The 17,547-nt window shown below is 37.7% G+C and overlaps 1 protein-coding gene across 3 annotated transcripts in view; it reads right to left on the reverse strand.

Moving 5' to 3' along the window:
* Positions 1-17,547, reverse strand: part of ADAMTSL1 (ADAMTS like 1) — a 190,988-nt gene that overhangs the window by 150,560 nt on the left and 22,881 nt on the right. For all 3 annotated transcript variants that reach the window (XR_015799574.1, XM_014871990.2, XM_014871904.2), the window contains exons 3-4: positions 13,502-13,547; positions 3,011-3,247 (exon numbers count right to left, since the gene is read on the reverse strand). Coding sequence is in view for 2 of the 3 variants with exons in the window: in XM_014871990.2 (XP_014727476.2) it covers positions 3,011-3,247; positions 13,502-13,547 (283 nt within the window). In the remaining variant the exon portion in view is untranslated. The remainder of the gene's footprint in view (positions 1-3,010; positions 3,248-13,501; positions 13,548-17,547) is intronic.

Raw genomic sequence — 17,547 nt, forward strand, 5'->3', positions numbered from 1 at the left:
CAAGTATCAGAACATGTGCCTGAGAGCACTGTACAAATGTTTCTTAAAGTCAAACAGGCTGATGCTGTGACCACTTTCCTGGGGAGCCTGTTACAGTGCCCAGCCAGCCTCTGGGTGAACAGCCCCTTTCCTGATACCCAAATTAAACCTTCTGCTACTCAGCTTCATGCCATTTCCCAAAGTCCTGTCACTGGTCATGTGAGTGAAGAGATGGATACTTGCCCCTCCTTTTCCCCTCGTGAGGATGCAGAAGGCCACAAAGAGGTTACCCCTCAGTCTCCTCTTCTCCAGACTGAACAGAAAAAGTGACCTGAGCCACTCCTCATACACTTTTTCCTCAAGACCCTTCACTGTCTTTGTCACCCTCCTTTGGACGCTCTCGAACAGTTTCACATCTTTCTCATGCTGTGACACCCAGACCAGCCCCAGCACTGGAGGTGAGGCTGCCCCAGCTCAGAGCACAGCAGGACAATCCCCTCCCTTGCCTGGCTGTGATGCTGTGCCTGATGCCCCCCAGGACAGGGTTGGCCCTCCTGGCTCCAGGGCACTGCTGGCTCAGGTTCAGCTTGCCATAGACCAGGAGCCCCAGGTGCCTTTCTGCAGGGCTGTTCTGCAGCATCTCATTCTCCAATCTGCACACAATACCAGGGTTGCCCTGTACCAGGTGAGGAATCTGGCTCTTGGTGGTGTTAAACGACATAAGGAATATACTCCACTTTTGAATCTTCAAGACCTTTTAGGGAATATACATCTTAAGAGACTTCATTTTTTGCAGTTGTGACAAATATGTGTATTATTACAGTTGTCTGCTGCACTGCCCCAAATCATGCAGTTCCAGAGACATCTCATAAAAATGTTGCTTTTCTTCCAGGAACATTATGAACTCTCACAAACTACTGAGACCCATAATTATTATGTTTACAGTGTGTCAACCACTTTAGGGAAGTGTAGAAGCCTGCAGCTCCTGCTGCAAATGAATAGAAATAATTCCTAAAATCATATTTTGTCTTCTTGAAGTTTACATGCATTCCCTATACTTATAAAAATAAGTTTGTTCACATAAATGTTACAGAGAAAGAATGCTCCACTTGTTCTTCCATAACACTGTGGTTTCCTAATCTTTCAAAATAACTTTTATAGAATAAATGGAAGATCATTGCTTTTAAAGAAAGCCCATTATTTATTTGGGTAAATTCCATACTCTTACCATTCTGGACTACTTATGTAGAACTAGCTATTGCTGTGATAGAAAGTAAAGCACTTGCTCTCCTATAGCCTACAGGGCAAATCTAATTATGGCTTTTTCAATGCTTTACCTCTACTGTCACAAAGATATGACTGGCTAACAGGGATGCACTGAGACAATAAGACTTTAAGTTGCTTTAAATTTAACACACCCATTTTTCACTGTAAGGAATACAGTATGAGCATTTATATTTTAATTTTTTTTGGTCATCCTCAAAAATGCAGTAATTGTAAATATATGGCAAATTTGTTGATGAAACTGAGTGCTGAAGAACATGGGAGGTATAAAGTAATTTGTGCATTAAAAATTATTCTACCATTTTAGGATACATAAGAAAAGAGTTCGTTTAACTAAAATTACTCAGGGACATTACTCAGTGGTAGTATTTTTCTGTTCTCAAGACACAGAGAAATAACATCAGCCTTTATGGTTTTAGCAGTGTAGCTACCTTCAGACTTCCAAGTAAGAATTATCATGAGAATGCAGATGAGTTTTAGTACTAGATGCTTAGGAAATCTGTTTCTGAAGAAAAGTTTTTTGAGAAAAAGTATGCTTCATGTTTGGACTAAGCCAGTAATCAGCCTGCTCCTAAATCCTAGGCCGCTATATACAAAAAACTTTGCATCTTTTTCCCATCCAGATTTTTGTGCTTCTAGTCAAGTTTTTAAAAGATTTGAAAACAGAAAATAAGACTAAAAATAGTCTGTCTCATTAGGCAATCTAGAATTTTGAGATGTATGCCCTTAGTTTAGGTCAAGAGGTCTAGATGATTGCCTTCTTCAGATCACAAATTAAATTAGCCCAGGAAAAATCTACTCTATTTCATTCACTTCAGGACTGCTTCTGGCTCAGAGCAGAAAATCAAAGACAAAATAAACAGGGAGGAAAGCTTCCAAAAAAGCCAAAAAGAAAAGTGGTTCAAATACAGTAGAAAGCCAACAACAATCAAGTCTTTGTAGACTTTAAGGTCACCGTGAAATGAAACATGAATCTACACTTGTTTTTGAGACTTAGGTGTGCTCAGAACGTAGCAGAGATGGTGAAAAAGTCCTTCCCTTCATCAACCATTAGCCTACATGTCGTTTAGAAGAATAAAGTCTGATGTAGATAAAGTAATTTAAGAGGAGCAACGATAGGGTACCAATGTATAAACAGAAGCATAAAGGTAATAAAAAAACCAATTAGGATGCAAATTAATTGGTTGAATAACCAAGAGATCTCCACACACTGTGATGCGAAGGGTCAAAAAGTCACCATTTCTCACTGGTAACAAGAGGAGATGTAGCAGCTTGCTTAGTCCTACAGAAAGAATGGCAATTTTTTTCACTTTAGTGCCTCATCTACTGCCATGCAGGTTTCTGATTTATAGGGAGCAATAATCCTCAAACATTATGTAATCTGATAGACCTGGAAAACTTTGATGTGTCCGAAATAAAATCTACAACATTATTTTATACTGATACTTCAAATCAGATATGCTACTGCAGCTAACTACAGAGAAGAGTTCAAAAACAGACAGTAAAATCCTTCAAAAGAACCCCACGGAAGCAGCATAAAGTGAGAAAATATTCTTTGAGATTATACATTCCCTCCCCGTCCACCACCACAAAAAAGGTAAAAGAATGTAAGTGCATGGAAATAGATTATTGAAATAAAGACCCTAAAACGACACGAGTACGGAGGAGGAGAGAGAGGGAGCACGTGGGAGAGACCTGAGGAGACGAGTCATGAGCAGAGGGGTTGAGACAGGGCTTCTCTCCTTACTTGGCACAAGCCACTGATGCACATGTCCAGGGATTCCGTGTAGCACCGTGTCCCGTCCAGAACTTTTGGTGCCAGCTCCACGACCAGAGCCGTTCCTCTGGCCTGGCACTTGAGCGAGCACGGGTTGTCGGCGTCGTTGGAGACAGGCAGCCACTCGTACACCTGCCCCTGGTACTTGACATCGTTGTGAGCAGAGCACTGCTGGGCACGGAAATCACCTGCTTCTGGGGGGCACTCCTGCAGAACAGAAAGAGGAGAAGATCAGCAGGGCTGCTCAGGACAGCCAGTTGCAGTCCCGTGCAGCTGGCTGTGTTCCACAGCTGCCAGATGGAGGGAGTTTCTGTTTAGACAAAAAAAATTGTGATTGAAATAGCTACAGCTACACATAGTTCAACAGATAATTATACCTTTCTTTCTTCTTTCCATGAAAGTATTGAAAGAACACCAACACCATATGTAAATGGGAAATAAGAAACGCATTGTACATGTCTTAACCACAGCCTTGTGGTTAAGCAAAAGAGGGTCACAATGCTCTTGCTGGATCTCATTCCACTTTTGCACATATGTGGAGAAGCGTGCGTGCACAGCCACACAGCCACTCCAGATTTTCCCCTTTGTTTGAGGAGAAAGAAAAAGAATTATGTGATTTAATTGTTTCTTTATTTAAGCTCTTGCCATTAGTTTTTTTTTTTTTTTTTTTTTTTTTTGTTCTCAGTGACAAAAATCATTTGCTGCGGCAACAAGAATCAAAAGCATTTGATACATATTTGCATTTCTTTAACCTAAGATTTCATAGCTCATGTAATTAGGGACTTGCAACTGAGAAGACCTTTAAAAAAGCCCTTTTTTAATTCTTCAGGAGATTTGTGAGACAAATAAATCTAACTCTGAACTCAGTTTAACTGGTATAAAACCCAAAGACCACTCATACTGCATAAAGTACCTTGTTGACAAGAATTTTAGGCTATTCTTAGCCACATACAATTTCTTGCTGCCACTTAGCACTGAAGAGCATTAGATGGGTTCTCAAGAGAGCAAGAAGAGCTTTAAAGGAGCCATGAGTCTTCAGGGAAAATAAACATGAGTTCTTTTTATTTCCTTTCCAGTATTTGATCCTTGAAGAATGATATTTCAAGTCTTCTTGTGCAAGCAACCACAGAGGCTAGGGATTCACTAGGGTTTTCTTAGAAGTAACTTGAATTTCTCACGTAATTACAGGAATACAGGAGCTAAGCTTTACGAAAAACATTAAACATCATAAGAACTGAGACAAAAAAACCAACAAATGCTGGCAATATGACTGCTTCAGATTATTAAGATTGCAGAGTCCTCTACCTTACTGCTATAAGGAGATCTGCTTCTGGATGACATCTGGTAAAATACTAGATTAAATGAACAGTTGTTGCACCCTCTGCTTGGGGAATGATAACATTTTTTTAAATCCTAAATCACAGACAATCTTAAATGTCCATTATAGATTTGGTATGAAAAGTCTTTGATGTACACAGAACTGCATAACTAGACGATATATTTATAGGATATTTGTATTCTCTGTTTGCCCTTAAACTACTTCTTCCTATTAGAGAATCATTAATGACAACCTTATTCACCTTATTATGCTCCCAGTCAGGAAAGTCTTACTGCTGTTGAAGGAAAATATCTCTTCTTTGATTTAAACAATTATTTCTGTTTCTCAGACCTTTTTTTATTTCTTTATTCACTAACAGTTTTCTTCATTTTTTTAAAGGGCAAATTATTACAGCTTTGATATGAAAGATATGGAAGCTGCATGTTACTTCATGACATTAATGGATAGTTTTTTAGTATAAAAATTTAAAATAAAATCTGTGTTAAAAACTAAGCTTTCAAATCTCCTCTCGAAGGAACATAGCACAGTCTTGGATATGAATTTGTCATTTGTAAGCCCTTGGCTTAAACCCAGGTTAGCCATTCTGGCCTCTCATTCACTGTTGGAATGTTATTATGGCTATTTTGTTTGAGTGCTGAATAATCTTGGATCACAATACTCCACACCTTTCTTGTTGTTAACTTCATACACATACAAGCTGTGGCCTTAGCCACAGATTGTCATCTAATTTTCTTTGTACCACGTGAGCAAATTTTCAATTAATTCACTTTGTATTTGAGTCTAATGCACCCCAAAAGTAAAGAGTCAAACTCCAGTCAAAAGTTCTGTGATCTAAGTAGAAGGCAATATTCACCCTGTTACAAAAGGTTCAATGGATTAAGACATAAGAGAAAAAAAGGATGTGGGTTAAATCTAGCTCTAGAAAAATATGTATCAAAGAACAATAACCCAGAGCTCATTCTTCCTTTTTTTTTAAGGTGGAGGTTGAAAGTCCAAATCTGTAAGTGGTATTTTACTGCTGGAGAACTCAGAAGAGAGTTTTTCTATCAATATATTAGAGAAGATTAAAAAAAAAAGTAAAATGCTACAAGTTTTTCAAGTTAGATTTTAAAATATAAAGAAAAACTGAGGGGCAATCAGGCTCTTTTTACTATCTGGGCAAACTTTTGATACAGGACAAAGTTTGGACACTGAAGCGAGCAGAAAAATATGTGGGAAATTCATTGCTCCTCTACAGCTCTGTAATTAGAGAAAAAGTGGTCTTTATGCTCTGCTCTTATACAAAGAATGAACAACAAGACAGTTACTGCTTGACCCATGATCTGGTTTAGTTCTATTTTCAAAAAAGAAAAGAAGAACACAGTGGCCTTCTTTCCTACCACAAAATCTTCTGGTGCCTACCCTTCTCTGAATTTTTCTGTCTGTAAATGAATACAGTCAGGTCTATTGGCTTGGCAGATACCCAAGCCAAGGCTCAGTTGCAGAAATCGAAGCCAACTCTCTTGTTTGGTTCAAGCTTGGCTCTACCATCAGAACTTCCTGGCTTGTAACAGCTTTATTTTTACAAAGAGAAAAAGGCCCAATAAAGCACACAACACACAGAATTCATAATCCTGCTTTGTACAGAACTCAATACTATGTTTGTTGTGTTGGATTTTGCTTCTAAATCAAAGAAGTAAAAAACGTTCTCCAACATAACAAGCCTTCAGGACGTGGCAGGTGACAAGGACAGATGTTAAATACTTCCAGTCTTTGATATTATGGTCAAAATAAAACAATGGATTTAAACAGCAGAGCTTGTGTTTTTAAAAGTTTTCATGTGAAACTTGAAGCGATTAAGAATACATGCAAGCGGTCAGAAACACAGGAACACATACTTATCTTGGCACACAGATGTTAAAAAAGGTCACAACCTGCTACAGTAGTTTTTCTCCTCTGAAATCCTGAATCTTAAATTTAAGTGAAGGTGTTGGAGATGTCTTTCTCTCAGGAACGATCTTTCCTTCTGGTTATGAAAGCACAAGTACTTGCATGTACATGTATAACACCTTCAAAAACTGTATAATATTTTTTGTGACAATATTGAGAAAATTTGTGGTCTGAATTCTGAATATTACTTATTTTTAGAAGCGGGTCACTGAGACCGAGAATATAGGATCTGTACAAAACTTTCCACATCTATTTGTTTTCATTTAAAATTTATTATTTTTTGTTTGTATTATATGTCAGTGGGGATCAGAGCCTCTTGATGCTTACATTTGTGTAAACATATGATCAAAGCCAGATATAAGTTCTCAGCCTATAAAAAGAATTGTACTTGCTGAAAACAGAAGATAAGGCAAAACCGATGTTTTTTTGAATATATTTTTAAGCAGTAAATTGCTATTTTCTTCTAAATACTTTGCACACCTTTAGATAAAGCCACTGTTTTGAGGCAGTCTTGCTGTGCCTTATTTCTACACTTCTGGCTCTTGGACAAGAGAAACTATAGACTAACTCCAAAAAGTCTTCTTGAAAAAAATCAACCTGCTTTTGATACTTGCATAGTGGTTTAGGGGAAGGGGAAGGGGAAGGGGAATGGGAAGGGGAAGGGGACCCTCTACAGCTGCCAGCTAGCACTGGTCTATTGGCCTGAGTGAAGTTACGTGTTCCTCCAGCTAAGGGTCTGATTTTGGGAACTGTATAACAGTAGGCAGCTCGTCTGCCTGCACAACAGATTGACAGACCCTTCAAGACAGGCAGAAGTCATGGCCCAAGCCAGTGCAGTGGTGAATACGAGCAGTGCATCTCTGCAGGGGCTGTGCAGCTCTGTGAGGAGATTTCAGCATGGCCTATGTTTGGCTTGGAGCACGTGGCAGCCCTGGTATCTGGCCACAAATCTACTACAGTCCTGCTTCAGGTTATTCCAATTTTGGTACTACAGTCAAGTCTTACCAGTTCTGTTTTCTTTTGGAAATTATCTATGGGCCCCTGCAGATATGAGGAACTGCTTCCATTGCATTCCTTGAAGAATCAGAAAGAACTAATAAACTTGAAAGTTTCATCTAAGTCCATTTATCTTCAAACTTCCTATTCATTAAGGCTTTTTAGGGACAAAAAAATTCCAGTGAATAGGAAACAACTGTTCCTCCTTTTTAACTCTGAGTCCTAGGTAGGTCTTTTATGGCCTTCAGCTCACAAAGGCTCATGAGATATTACTGAAACACTGAGCCTATGCTGGATACCTATAATCTCTATTCATCCTGTCAGGCTGAGATTTCCTGTACTGCAATGAAAATATGTATTATTTTAAAGGTGATCAGAAATCCTTTTGGTCTATAAAACCCATTTAAAAATATATGCAGGAGTTTCATCCTCACTTCTTAGACATATAATGAGGCCCATATTATTATGGCTTCATTTTCTTTCTCGCATCCATTTTCTTTGTTTTTTTTTTTTTAACTTGACCTCCTATTTTACCCTATTGTAATTCATAAGGTCCATGGAGTTTTGCCATGTTTGAATCCCATTCAAAACAATTTCTATTAATCAACAATCCAGTGGAAAAGATAAGATGAATCCCAGATGTCCCTTGATGGTGATAGGTAGATCAGATTTCATAGGACAAAAGAGGGTCAGCCTTTTAAAAGTTTACTTAGTGGATGAAATGTAGAAGATCCTATCTGAGCAGTGATAGGTGGAAACAGTTGAGGAACTTTAAAACAGTTTACAATATATCTGCTTGTATATTTGCAGAGGCCAAGAATGATTTACTATACCTGGAGCTTTTCCTCTGTGCAAAAAATGCCTAACAACTGGAGTACTCTGTGCAGCATCTGACAGAACAGCTTATTGAACCAGTTCCATGAAGTACTCACGGTGTTTCAGCTGCACCAATTTCCCTACTGAGAAAGAAAACCTGAAGTCCTCAAGCAGGGGCTTGTCTAAGACCAAAAAAGAACTTTAGACAAAAACACAGAGACTTAGGAGATCTCGGGATTTAACAGAAACTTCACTCAGCTTTGAAGCCTTGTTGAGCGCCCTGCCTGAATTACCTTTCTTGCAGCCAGATTTTTCAATAGGCTAATCCCACAAACTTAGAAATAACTTAGGATCATACTTAGTTGCTTAGATTGAGATGGGCTCGTACTAAAGCTTCCTTTAAGAACCCCAAGACATTGCAATACCTGACAGAGAGAAGGTTGAGAAAAATAATAGATACAAAGAAAATGGAGAAATATCAGCAAATGTTCTCTGTGTTAAATAAACATGGCATGGAGATGAGAGCTAAAACTGTCAGTCAACTATAATGCAAACTTCCATTAATATTTATGATTATAAATATTTATAATTTTTTTTTCACTTAAAAATGCCTTTTTTTTTTTGGAAGTATGTCCCCATTTTGGCAAATAATTCAATATGTAGCCTTCCATGTAATTTTAATTTCTTTTTCTTTTTTGTCCATATTTTTTAAATATTAAAGCAAGTGTTTTAATTGTAGATACAGTAAGTTTAATTTCAGCATGAAAACTTCCAAGAACTTCAGTCAAAAGCTAATAAAAGTATATAATATTAAAGCATACTTTTCTAAAGGCATTGAGAGTACTATATTATCCAACAGCTTAAAAAGGAGCTGTTCAAATTTTTTAAAAAAATTATTGTCAGAAGTACCGGGTTTAAAACTGTGATTTACCCAGAGACCTGACAAGTCATGAAATATTACTATAAGGAAAGCAATTCAGGTTATTTGGGCAACAAAGTTTCTTTGTATATTAACTGGACATAATGTGGGGCTTTTTTTGTTCTATTTTTTAATTGTCACAGATTCACAGTTCTGCTTGCTGAGAAGATTGCAAATCCAGAAGTCCAGGCTTCTGTCATTTGCTAGATACTAAAAGCACTTGTTGCCAAGTATGAAGACATAATTTCTTGATAACACACTGCGGCTTTAAAATGCAGCCAATCAGAAATAAGATGGAAGCTATTAAAATCCAGTAGTTTGAAGGACAGACTGTAGTCACAATAAATTATCTGAGTTTGGAAGAATTTCAGTATCAATTTAAAAAGTAAATTAACATTAAATAAATTGAATGTTAGTAAGGAGATATGTGTAGTGCCTATAATTTGCTTAATTTTTAAAAAATATTTTATTGCAAAATTTAAACTGTGAGGTTTAATTGCAAAATGGCATTTCTAATCACCACTGGGTAGAAAAATTAAACTGCTAATCATTCTTGTAGGTCTGATAATATTTACTTGGTGATGATACTTCTCATACACATAAACCAGTGCTTCTGAGAATTATGTACTTATATGGAAGTTTAGGTTTGATACTTTCCAGGCTGGAGTTTAGAGCAATGAAAGGAGATTGTGTTATTTTGTAGAAAGTAAGATGAACAACATTCGTTCTGGTGTATACAAAATGCAGCATGAACTGATAAGAAACAGGGATGGAAGTAGCTTGTCTGAATGCAAGCCAAAAATGGGGGATGACATTACAGCTGGTACTTCAGCCAAGTGAAGAAAGTGAGGTATATATAAAAAGAGTTGCAGGTGGTGTTTAGAAGCTTTTGTTGCCTGATTAATGGGATCTACAATCTACAAATTTTATCTTAGGTTTAACAGGAACCTTGTTGAAAGAGCTAATTATGTTGCCCAGCTTCAGTGTCAGTCTCAGCTTTTTTTCTTTTTCTTTCTCTTATTTTTTTCTGATGCAGAAAGCAGTGCAAGGAAAGGAAAAATATCAGGGAAGATAAAAATGCGTTCAGTCACAAGAATAATTTTGATAATTGAGAAGAAAAGCATAAAGACAGCACATATTCCAACAACCAACCTTCAGAGTGATTTTCATGTAAATGAAGGCAAGAGAAAGCAAAAGATAGCAGAGTGGCAGAAGGACTGAAAAAGAGAAAGGACATATGAGGTGCATGACAGCCTGGTACAAAAGCTGGAAAGCACCTGGCAACCAAGAGCACACGTAGAAGAAATAAAAAAGAGTGTGCTAGCTTGGAAAAAAAAATAGAAAGAGAACAAGTTAAAAAACACTACTCAGAGTTTGGAATTATATTTGTTTATCTTGCATAATGTTCAGTATAACAACCCAGATACTGCAAAAACATGTTTTCATTGCATTCAGATTGATTTTCTAAAGAAAAACAAATTACTCCCTCTCTCTCCCATGATTATATTCTAAAATGGCTGGAAATATGCTTAAGTCAATGTGAATACTAAGAAGAAAAAACGCAGATGCAATTCAACCCTAAATCATCCTCAGATTCTCTCATTCCTTCTTTTACTATTTACACATGTGGCTTCATACTCATAATCTTTCCAGTTTCTGATCAACAACAGGCAATGCAAGTGGCAAATATACCGGACTGGATTTATTCTTTCAAGGACTGTTCAGAAGCTTTACAGACAGCAGTATCAGTCTTTCCTGCAGTATTTATTATGCAAAATTATTCAGCACCTCTGGAATAATGAATATAGGTCACTGGTAAAACAGGCATGCCACTCTTTCCCCTCGCCTCTTTTTCTTTATCTCATATTTTTCCCCTTGTGTAATTTAATTTCAAGATGAATTAAAACCAGCTGTAGCAAAATCTTGCAAATGATAGTGCCTATAAAACGTGTTCATTGCCAGACTCCAAAACTATTCTTCCAATTCTCCAATTTCACATTTAAAATAATTTGTTTTTAGTATATGTGACTACCCGTCCTTTCCTGCAAGAGTATGGTCATTAAAAAAACACGTAAGTTCACAGAAAGACAGCTTGCAAAAAAAAACCCCAAAACAAACCACTTATGAACATCATTCCTCAATGCTATGCACAAGATAATGGTAATGAAAGCTTGCAAAGGGGGGATTTGATCTTTTCTGCTTTCAAGGACTGTCAGGTAAGAGATGAAAACGTAGGTGTCATGAGCCTGGAATTTCCATCCTCTGAATTTTCCATGTCTTTTTGGATGAAATCTTTAAAGGCAAAATCTGAGTTAACAAAATTACACACAATATTGTGGATCTTTTCTAGTGCACAATTTCACAGCACACTAGGAGCTTAATGAGTTGCCTCCAAGATCCAATTTGTGTGTATGCAGGCTTGGATTGTGGAGACAAAAGAGTAGATTTCATTAATGACAAAGTACTTGACTTAATTTTAATTTTCTTTTTTACTATTCTGAAAGAGTATTTCAGTGTTACAGCTGCACAATTCAGTAACAGAGGGGATTTTAGAGATGCAGTCTGGGGTTCCTAAATAGCTTTAGGTTTATAAAGCAACAAGACATTTTTTATGGTCCCCCCCCAAAATGGTTAGAAATCATAAAAGCAATTCTGGGTGTTCATATTTCATTGGAAAAACTGTCACTGATTTCATCATAGTAAAGCTGAAAGCTTGAAGGCTTCATTTTGGATTATTCGGTATGAAATAGAGTTCTGCAGCTGTATGCCTCACTGCTGGAGCCAGTATTGCTAATACAAGACACATAAAGGAATTGCCTGCAAAACTATGCAAGGTTTTATTTTGAAAGAAAACTGTTCAGGTGCACATTTGCAAAGCAGAACCTAAGCTAAAAATAACATCTAAAGAAATATTCCTTATCCTGGAAACTCGTGATTCCAAAATAAGGGTTGCAACCCAGCTAAAGCCCCAGCCTTTCATCAGAGTGATCCAGGAACATTCAATGGCAGCAGAGCAGGATGTTCTCTGCTCTTAACATATACAAGGGCAGGTCAGACACAGAAAGGGACTGCCACAATGTGCACACAATGCCCAAACAAAACAAACCAAATGAGTTTAATTGTAGTCCAATTAGCCTTTAACAGTATCTCTTTGTTTCTTTCCTTTTATTTTTTTTTCCTTTTTATTTTCTTTTTGTGTCATATAGCAGAGCTATGGCCTGCAACTTGACTAGCAGAAATCAAATTTCCCATTCCTTGCACAGATGTGGTGTAGCCTAAGTTCCTCAGAGGAAAACTGGACTGCTAATCTGCCAGCAAATCTATTTATTAACTACACCAGTTGCTGTCAGCCAGGGAAGGTGAAGGGTAGACTGATGAGACATTTCAGGAACTCAAACAATACAATCAGAACAACTTTCAGAGGAATCACAGAATTACAGAATATTCTGAATTAGAAGGGGTTCACAGGGATTATCAAAGCCCAACTCCTAAAGAACAGAGAGAAATCTTACTGCATTGGAGACTGCTACTCAGATAGAAGCAGTTTCTTTCTTTATGAACTGTGTTCTATTGAAGAAAAGATAAGCTAAATATTAGCAAATATATTCCTTTTTTTTAAAGTTAAACTTTTAAACTTTCTAAACAAAGCCATGTATTGAAAAGCTCCTGAATATGTCCCTATCAGGCATGAGAAAGCTTGGCCTGCTGTACGTTTGATTTTATTTTCCATCTTTACTGGTAAAACTGACATTTCTCCATGTAACTTGAGAACCTTTACTATTCTTGGCACCCAATAAAACTTTCCATATGAAAGCCTCTATTTCAATTTTCACCAGTGAAAACACACTTTCACTTTGTTGAGACAGAAGTTGAAGTTTCTTACTTTATTGTATTGAAAACTATAGTTGCCACATACAAAATACCCAAAAAAACCAGCAAGAGCCTTTGGAAATGCCAAAACACTAGTACAAGCTATGTAAAACTGCTTTTCTAAGACATACAACAGGATTAAAATGCTGTGAGGACACAAGTGAACAGGAATACATAGAATCATAGAATCATATATTTTCTACTAACTTGTCTTCAATTCTTAACAGCTTAATCCTCCAGCCTGACAGACTACCCAACGTGAACCAGCTGGTTATCAAAGTACTACTGGGAACACAATATGTTGTGATTCTGCAAGGAAGGTCAACAACAACTCTGAAGTTTCACTGACTCTATTCATGGTGGCTGTGACTGCAATCACTTCCAGACAGTTTTAGCATCAGGCTACGCTGTAATCTCTCCACTTTTCAAGAAACTGACAAAGGTTTGCCTGTGGTCCTGTGGTCCTCTGACACAAAAGCAGTTTAGATAGCTACAATATTCTCACTATCACTTTACCAAATTGTTTGCAGTAATATGGATGTGCTTATCATATGTGATGATTTGTATCACATCAAAGCTGTGCTTCACTTACCACATTGCTGCATGTCCTGTACCGGATGTTTCGCCCTTCACAGGTCCTGTGTCCAAAAATTAAAAACAAACCCAAAAATGTTAATAGCTGAATACAAAAAGCCAACATATAATATTTACTATGTTATTAACTTCCCCATATGCATCTCTAACCACCTAGTCCCCCACCAACTCTCTTCCCCAAAGTAAAGGGTTATGTGTCCCTACTGAGGTATGAAATCTACAACTCCTAAGTTTCCTACCTTTGCTTTAAGAATTACTTTCTAGGAGGTAGCATCAGCTTGTAAATGAGATTAGAAGCAAGAATACAGAACTTAACTGGAAAACAATATTTGAATGATATGAATAATGTCTCATGTCTCCAAGCAATTCCTAATGATATCACAAGGACATAGCTCTGTGACTACCTGGGCGCACACTCCAGCACTGGCACAGTCTGCACAGGCAGGCTTTGTCTTCTTGGGAACAAATGGGCAGTGGGATGAAGGAACTATGCTTGCAGCAACTTGATCTCATAGTATATTAGCTGGAAGAGACCATCTACTTCCAATCCCACTGCCATGGACAGGGACACCTTTCACTAGACCAGATTGCTCAGAGCCCCATTCAACCTAGCCTTGAACACTTTCAGGGATGAGACATCCAAATCTCCTGACAACTTGTTTCGTTGTCTTACCACTCTCACAGTAAAAAATTTCTTCATAACATTTAACTTAAACCTTTAAACCTACTCTCTTTCGGTTTAGATTTACCCTCTTTCAGGCTAGCATGACATAGCTTTTTCCCAATTTGATATGAGGGAAGAAGGAGAGCATAAATCTTCCCCTCAATTCAGGGTTTCTGCTGGTGCAGAACAGCATTCCAAGAGCAGCCGGGCCCAATGAGGTCAAGGAGAGCACATACCCTGACATGTGCTCTTCATGGCTCTCCTCCTGTTGTCCCACAGCAGACCCATGCCAGCCCGAATGCTGGCAGGGCTCCCAAAAGAAAGGTCAACAGCCAGATACCTTTCTAGCAGTCAGCAGCATGTACTCTGAGCATTTGACCTGAGGTGAAGTTTCATGACTTCAGACAGTAAACTCTGCTGAGGCCCTCGTGCAAATCAGAAGGCAGGGTTTGGCTTTTAAAATATATCCTTCAAAAGAATAGAATTCCTAACCGTTTTAATTTCTTAATTTCACAACTTTCTCCCCTCTCCCCCTTCCTTTTTTTGGGCCAGAATTTAACAAGCACACATTCCTTCAAGAATAAATGCCTGCCAAGCTTGATTTTTAGAATCCAAACCGTTTTGAACAATCCAAGAGAAAGGACAGTAGAATCTGCACTGATTTTTTTTACCTTTTTTTTTTAAAGCAGATAAACTTTTCCCATACTGAGTTAATTCTAAAATAAATGGAATAAGTTTCCTTTAATTTATTGAAGTCATCCTCCCTATCTTCATTATTCACAAGACTTAATTGTGAAATTCATCCAGTAGTCACAGACTTCAGTTCTCTAAATGATCACAAGAGGAGACAAACATGTAAATAAACCTCATCACATTTTCAGAATAAATCTAAATGGAAAGATAACGCATTCTGTTGTGTAGCATTTGGCATATAAAAATAATATTAAAAGAGCAACAGAAATATCACTAATCGCTATCACTACCACTAATTCAATGATTTTGTAGCATTATATATTTAATTTCAGTGAATTCTGATCTTTACAACCTTGCACAGAAGTGAAAAATGTGCACAGAGTATCTAGCAGTAGAAAAAAATTAGTTTTGGCAGTACAATAATAAAATTATATTCATAATAGACTGTGAACTAAAAAACCCAACTAAAAAACCCAGTAACAACAAAAAACCGAAGCAACACCCCCTCGCCCACACACTATTCCAGTAATTCCTAAGCAATACAGGCAAACTTGGAAAAATAGTGTGGAAACCCGTTTATATCGCATTCAATAAATGTACTTTGCTAAGGTAGATAGCAAATAAAAAAGTATATTATGCAGAATGCAGGCAGCCCTAGTTCAGGCCTCATTTACCACACTGAATAGCTTGTTCATCAAGCTTCATACTTGCCCCATGTGTCTCTCAGAAACGCCACACAACTTGTCAGACATTACTTTGCCTCACACGGACTCACTATTAGTACAATTTCAAATACTGTAACTGATTAATCTTAGAACCACTGAACATCCAGGAAAATTTTAGCATCCTTTCTATCAGCGGCTTCTCAGTTTCTTCTTCTTTTCACCGCTTCTTCATATTATCTTTTTTCAAATAAAAAATACACTTAATTTTCACTTATTCTGTGCATTAGGGGAAAGAATAGGTTCTTTCATTAGATATAGGACAAAACAACTATTCCATTCTTTTCTTCCATTTTTCTTCTTGTGTCCAATGGCCAGGGATGTTCAGATAAAATGTGCAATTCTGGATGCAGCTAGTGCTCTTATGATTCATGAAGACTAGGAAACACTCTTGGAAAATTCTCCTTGTTTCCTCAGCAAGACCATATTTCTGAGTTTGCTTGTTTAAACTCATTTGTTTCCTAGTTATCACCCATCAGCCAAAAACAGGTAAACAGCTTTCAGACCTAGATGATATATTTTCACAACAGATTTGCATAGTAGTTTCTGTTTCCAGTCTACCTTACCTCAGGACAGTATTCCAGAGTCTCCTAAGCACAAGCAACTATTTTGGAATTCAAACTCATGAGATTTACACGCATATCTCAGCATGGACACTTTGCAGAATTCCACAGCACTGAGCCTTTAACATGCAAGCAAGGATCATGGCAGATTACTGAGCCCATGTTGTGAGATACAGTCATCATTTATCCTCTGATCTCTGCAGGATATAAATGACAACTCCTACCAACAAGGAGTACACACAGCCAGTAGGAAAACTCAGAAGTCAACCAAAATGCCAAGTTCATCTTGAAGAGCACAGGAAGAGTGGGAGAAATAAGCAGTACTTCTAGCCTTCTCTGTTATCTACGCTGCAGGGGATTTTTCAGTGGAAAAAGGTAGCTGAGGGTTTGGCTTGACAGGGAATTATTATCATGTGAATATGAAAGAAAAGCAAGCTGTTGGGAATCATGTTTCATTCCTTAAACTTAGTCACTTGTTTCCAGTAAAGTTTCTGAAAGAGGTTAACAACTTCTAATATATTAAAATATTCACTTCTCTTAATGTAAACAACCCAAACCCCTGGTATTTATTTCTCCAGGCTCCAGTTTATAGAGGGACTTAGTTCTAGTCCCCCCTCCTCCAAGGTCTCAAGTAGATGTGTATTTGTGCTCAGCTAGAGTTAGAAGCCTTGCAAAAATCGATGCCAGAAAGAATAGCAACCTCCTGCCAAAGTTGCCTTTATCTGTAATTACCAAAGACTATCAAAGAGATTTTCAGAGGAGGACCTCATCAATTCCTGCCACTCTCAGCAGTCATCACAATTTGAATTGCTTTTCTTAAGAAACAAGCCTGCACATAAATAAGCAACTATGAACCACGGGTGGGTTATTTTTGTGCATATGAATTTTGATGCAGCTGTTCACTACAGGGTTTGGAAGTTGAGGCAATGTTGAATAATTTTATTTTATTTTCACACCCCTTGATAGCCACTTTTATGGGACAGATTCTGGTTTCTGCATTGTACCTGTGAGATAAGTATGCTGTGGGTCTGTCTTTCCCCATGGGACCTTAGGGAGGCTGTGGGTGAAGCCAGGCTGCACACACAGCCATAACACCCTCTTGCATCGCCCTTTCTTCACACTGGTGCTCCCACTTCTTTCCCAAACGTGGCACAGTGTTATGAACCCCTGTCATCCTCAATGCAACAATTTCTGTGTTTCTGCTTCTCTGAGGAATAACCTGTCTCTTTTACCCTTTCCTTCTCCTGTAAAGGAAATGAGAAGGAAGGCCCTGAATGCCAAATTGTTATGAACAAAAAGATGCATCAGGACTGTATTGACTTTAAGGAGTTCACTTTTTGAAACTATTTTGTTGGATCTGCTAAACTCATGTCTAAATCATTAAATCAACAATAATTTGCAA

This window comes from Sturnus vulgaris, chromosome Z, assembly GCF_052056855.1.
Source record: "Sturnus vulgaris isolate bStuVul1 chromosome Z, bStuVul1.hap1, whole genome shotgun sequence".
NCBI lineage: Eukaryota > Metazoa > Chordata > Aves > Passeriformes > Sturnidae > Sturnus > Sturnus vulgaris.